This window comes from Oryzias latipes, chromosome 13, assembly GCF_053564925.1.
Source record: "Oryzias latipes strain Hd-rR chromosome 13, Olatipes_Hd-rR_3.1".
In the NCBI taxonomy this organism is placed as follows: Eukaryota; Metazoa; Chordata; class Actinopteri; order Beloniformes; family Adrianichthyidae; genus Oryzias; species Oryzias latipes.
Genome location: NC_136249.1, coordinates 13,326,745 through 13,332,160, shown reverse-complemented (window position 1 = coordinate 13,332,160; position 5,416 = coordinate 13,326,745). Strand labels below are relative to the sequence as shown.

The window sequence follows — 5,416 nt, the reverse complement described above, 5'->3', positions numbered from 1 at the left end:
AACAATTGTAAAAATTAAAAAGGCTTTGTTTTATGCTACAGACTTCAATTACGGCAATCTCTTATAATCCTTTTCAGAAGTTCTCCTATCCACCTGGCTGGGAGTTAGTTTTATAGCATTTCACAAGCCTTCTGTTTCCAAAAGTTCAAAGTCTACGGATCACAAACCCTTCAGAAAGCAGAGTGGCTCATAAAAACTGTGTATTTTATGTTTAATGATGATTACTGATAACTTGAGCAGAGTTCCAGTTGTAAAAATACCAACGTTTTTTTGTTTGTAATACAAATTTTTTACACTTTTCCTTAAACGAGAAAAAAGCTTCCTTCAGGAAACTGTTGCGTTTCAATTATGAGTTGCTGGGCAAAGCTGAAGTCCTCTGGATGGGTTTATCCTACCACAATCCTGTCTCTGTATGGCTTTTTTGCTAACTGCCGGGTCGCGGAGCCCTTCCTGACACCATACCTGATTGGACCACACAAGAACATTTCTGAAAATGTGGTAAGAGCTGTAGTCAGGTCTGTCTGCTTCAGCGTCATTGCACTTTCTGGCAGCTATAAGAGGAAGGATAAGAAATTGTCAGCAGTTGACGTATGTGGTGTGTTTTTTCTCATAGGTTACAAACTACCTGTTTCCTATCTGGACGTATTCCTATTTGGTCTTCCTTTTACCTGTTTTCCTCTTGACTGACTTCCTGAGATATAAGCCTCTCATTGTGGTTCAAGGACTCTTCCTTGTCACCAACTATGTTTTGCTTTGCTTTGGTCCAGGTCTCCCTGCAATGATCTTTCTTCAGGTCAGTAAGGAACAACCCACAAAGACCTTGTTTTCAACTGAATGTTTATAGGTTTACGACACGTTACCAGAATGTTAGGGTTTGTTAGCATCCTGCATCTGGGAGTATTGAATTAATAATTACATATTCTTGAGATATAATGCATTTGTCATTAAAGTCCCACTCCGATCATCTTTTGATCTATTTTCAAAACGTTCCCAGTGGTCTTTTAATTATAATTATGCTGTTTTTAGCCAAAATTAAAAAAAAAAAACCTGTGTTGTTTTCTTGGTCATAATTTCCTCAAAGCAGCAGTTGTTCGTTACAAATTTGCATCTGAGTTGTGGATGGGCAACCTTCCCCTCCCCATTACTGTGAACATTATGTTTACATGCTCTCCCGCTAGTTTACAGTCTCTCACACCGCCAAAATAACAATACCGGTGTAAAAAAAATGGCAAGCAATATTGGAGCTATCTAGCCGTACAGTTTTGAGCCAGAAACAAAACAAAGACGTACATGGATCTATTTGTCTGCAAGTGGATGCATCAGAATGGAGCGGAGCAGGAGGCTTGTGATCTGCCAATTTCAGTTTCTATATCACAACTACAACTGTTTTTCATTACCAGTTTTACGTCTGCTCCTTATTCACAATGATTTGAATAACTAAACACTCTGAATTGTAATTTTGAGCTTAATATTATTAATATATATATATATCACAAGAACTTGTTGAAAATTTGATTTCCAATTTAATCTTTAAAGAAGTAAAAAAAAAAAAAAGCCCAGGTCCTTCAATTTTAATTGTTTTATTCCGTCTACAGGTCAACTATGCAGTGGTAACTTCTACAGAAGTGGCCTATTTCTCCTACATTTACAGTGTTATTCCAGCTGAGAATTATCAAAAAGCTACTGGTTATCTACGCAGTGCCATGCTGGTTGGATATACGTTTGGTGCCAGCCTTGGCCAAATGCTTGTTTCCCTCGCAGGTGACGCTTCTGAACATTGTTTCATCATTTCAGAAATCAATATTCATTTATTATACCTGCAGATTTTCTAGAAAAATAAATGCATTTAAATAAAAAGTAAGATGCAATAAAGGTTTTGTTGCTGCAGTTTTTTTCTACACTGGTTTATAGAGTTGGTTCTCCATCCACAGGATTGGACTACTTCTACATTAATGCCATAACTTTGGGGATTGTGAGCGTGGCTTTTCTTACCTCATTTTTGCTGCCTATGCCCAAAAGAAGTATGTTTTTCAAAGTGGAAAAGGCAGTGAGATCACAGCCCAAGAGGGAAGGAAAGCCTGGAGATTACACTCTTGACCAGCAAGTGATGGATAAGGATGGCACAAGCTCGGAGGCAGAAAAGATTGAGCATGATGACAGCGATTGGTGCTGCAGCAGAGTGAATGTGGTCACTGCAAGTCATCTACTTTGGAAGAGCTTCAGGGAGTCCTACTCCTCCAAGTATTTATTCATTTACAGTACAGACCAAAAGTTTGGACACACCTTCTCATTCATTTGAATGAGAAGGTGTGTCCAAACTTTTGGTCTATATAAAGTATGTCAAAACAGTTTTTTTGTCCTGTAAACGAATGTCAAGTAAAATAAAAAAAATCATGTATTAGGTGGTAATCTGTCAGTTAAAATCATCTCTGGTTTTGCTTTAGGAGTTTAATCTACTGGTCTTTGTGGTGGGCTTTGGCCACAGCTGGCTACGTGCAGATCTTCAACTATATCCAGCTAATGTGGGACCATATAGAACCATCTGCCACAGCATCCATCTACAATGGAGGAGTGGAGGCCGCATGTTCTGTTGTTGGTAAAACCAAACTTTTTTTTGAATCAAAATGAGTGCACGAAAATCTGTAAATGTAAAAAATTTCAAGTAGACTATTAGGATTTACTTACTTTGCTTTAAACTTTACCTACTGGCTGAGCAGCTGCTAACCGAGCTTCACCCTACATTTCTGCCCCTGCCTCCCTGGTCAGAGTAACACATGACAAATTCATGCAAAAAAAAAATATATATATAAATATATATATATATATATATATATATATATATATATATATATATATATATATATATATATATATATATATATATATATATATATATATAGTATATATTATATTATAAAATTATATTATAAAAAATTATATTATAAAAAAAAATATATATATATATATATATATATATATATATATATATATATATATATATATATATATATATATATATATATATATATATATATATATAATTTTTTTTCTATAATGGTGGATTTTCTGTTGGTTTGATCTCCATAGCAACCATTTGATTTTGTGTTCACTTGGAGTGATGAACAGATTCATGTGATTTTTAGAAGATTCAGCAAAAGTACATTTTTGGATTTCCTGGACAACTGAGGTTTTTTTGTCAACCATGCCCACACCGCTCACATGGGGGGACTTTTTGACTGAGTAAGAATGATGAATGGCAAAAACATTCTGTTCCTTCAGTCCAGGACTGCTGCAGGACAGAAAAATTGACTGTTTTTATGTTTTAACAAAAAACAATCTTAGGTATTCCATACAAATAACCCTAACTGGGATTTTATTGAAAACGTCAGACCGAGACACACAAGAAGATCGTTAATAAAACCATAGAATTCATGTTATCTCTGTAGGACAGAAGTCTATAAGAAAGAGGCTAGGGTTTTTGCCAGCCTAAAAACTTTAAGGATGGCAATGCAGCTTATCCTAAACCTTCATAGGTGAGTGGAAAGAAAGTAACGTGTTGGGCTTGACATATTAATTCAGAGGGAGCCAAAGGACCAAGGTCTGCCAGACACATGCTTAACCAGCATCAGCATGAGAGGAGCAAGAATAATTACTTCAATTAAAGAGACAGTCAAAGGGTAATGGATTCTCTGATTATTGCTGATAGCTGATTCTACACGGTGTGTGCTAGTGATTCATCAAGCCATCCTGCGGAGACCTGCATGCATATGGTTTTCAATCATTAATAAATTCAGCAGCAAATGGACAATGGGATCTCCAAAGGGGATGAAGAGGTGCCTTCTGTTTGTGTGTCAGGAGCCGCCGCGGCCTTCGCTGTAGGCTTCATCAAGGTGACCTGGGCTGTGTGGGGGGAGCTGGCGTTGGGGGTGTTCTCAGGTGTCGGGGCCGGAGCCGTATTTCTGATGGCGTTCACCAACACCATCTGGGTGTGCTATGCTGCATACGTGGTATTCAAGTCCTGTTACATGTTCCTCATCACCATCACAACGTAAGACCACAACTCCGCTATTAAAATTGATTTAATGAAGACAAAAATCAAATTGTAGATGTGTCTTACAAAACGTTTGCAGGATAGGCTAAACATGCATGGACTACTTTAGAAAAATGGGCTGTTTTCTTCATTGTTTGTTCTAGATGTTAGTGTAAACATGCTCACCTTTCGTCCCGTAAGGGGTCGCCACAGCAAATCAGCTCTCACTGATTCATACAGGAGGAGTTTTTTACGCTTGAAGGGTCTTGCCTGGGACATATTGGAAAAAAAAAAACAAACAACTTGCAAATTTACTGGTTTATCTAAAAAAAAAAAAAGTTTTTAAATAGTCAAAATATATGATTAACTCAGTCTGTACCGTATCAGCCAGACCTGGATCCAGTTTTTGTTAGTTCCTAGAGTGAAAACCCAACACAGACAAGCTGCATTCAGCTTCTTTGCTCCACAGATCTGATCAGATTTTCAGAAAGCCTTAGATCAGCTGAAAATTTCAGGTTAAAGACTCACCTGTTCTCAGCTGCGTTTGATTTGTTTTTATTTGAAATTTTACATCTGTACTTTTACTTTAAATTCATTTAATTTTAACTTAAAATTTTTATTTTACTGCCCTTGTACACATAATGCACTATACAGATAAACTTGCCAAGTTTAACCACAGAAAGAATGAGAAAACTTCCTAAGTCTGTAGCTACTTAAACATTTTTAAGCACTTCTTTAAATTACAGTTATTTCAAGTAAAGCACTTTATTGAGTTTCTTTGTTTAGTTGTTTGTAGTAATATTTTATCTAAAGCATGGAAAGTAAGAGGATCCTCTGAAAACAATAAAATAAGCTTAAATAAGTGTAAATGTCTGTAAATTGGCTGTGTTTTGTAGATTTCAGATAGCCTCTAACCTTTCCATGGAGTGCTACGCTTTGACATTTGGGATCAACAGTTTCGTGGCGCTCTCACTGCAAACCATCATCACAGCTATTGTTGTGGATGAAGCTGTGTTGGGGCTGGACATCGTAACACAGGTAGGATTGAGAAAAGTCACTGAAGTTTGAGGATGGCAGAAAAGTTGCAGGGCAACCCTCTTTGTTGCAATAGAATAATGCCAAACTATTTTTCCTGCAGTTTACCATATATGGCAGCTACTATGCTGCCATCTCACTGCTGTTTCTGCTTCGAGGAGCGTACACCGCCTGTGTGAGTCGACACTCTGCTGAGCACATGGAGCCCAACGTGGTGGTGATCTCCTCTGCACGTTTGTAAAGACTGCAAATAAAATCATTTGGAGAAAAAAAAAAGTTTTATTCTGAAGTTTTAACGGAGGCTGCTGTTATTTTGTCAGTAATTATTTTTATGACATAAAATAAGCAAAT

At 36.9% G+C, this 5,416-nt stretch overlaps 1 protein-coding gene across 1 annotated transcript; it reads left to right on the top strand.

Annotated features, from left to right (window-relative positions):
• The first annotated feature begins 206 nt into the window (after positions 1–206).
• Positions 207–5,341, top strand: slc19a3b (solute carrier family 19 member 3b). Its single transcript, XM_023961298.2, has 8 exons — positions 207–498; positions 614–793; positions 1,596–1,761; positions 1,932–2,241; positions 2,445–2,596; positions 3,856–4,048; positions 4,927–5,068; positions 5,169–5,341. Exons 1-8 carry the CDS (start codon positions 349–351, stop codon positions 5,304–5,306), a joined length of 1,431 nt encoding a protein of 476 aa, XP_023817066.1. The 5' UTR covers positions 207–348; the 3' UTR covers positions 5,307–5,341.
• Positions 5,342–5,416: the final 75 nt, after the last annotated feature.

Excerpts from the sequence above, each read along its gene's own strand:
- slc19a3b (XM_023961298.2), top strand. The coding sequence starts at position 349 with ATGAGTTGCTGGGCAAAGCTGAAGTCCTCTGGATGGGTTTATCCTACC. Across the intron at positions 794-1,595 it reads CTGCAATGATCTTTCTTCAG|GTCAACTATGCAGTGGTAAC; the intron begins GTCAGTAAGGAA and ends TTCCGTCTACAG. Across the intron at positions 1,762-1,931 it reads AATGCTTGTTTCCCTCGCAG|GATTGGACTACTTCTACATT; the intron begins GTGACGCTTCTG and ends CTCCATCCACAG.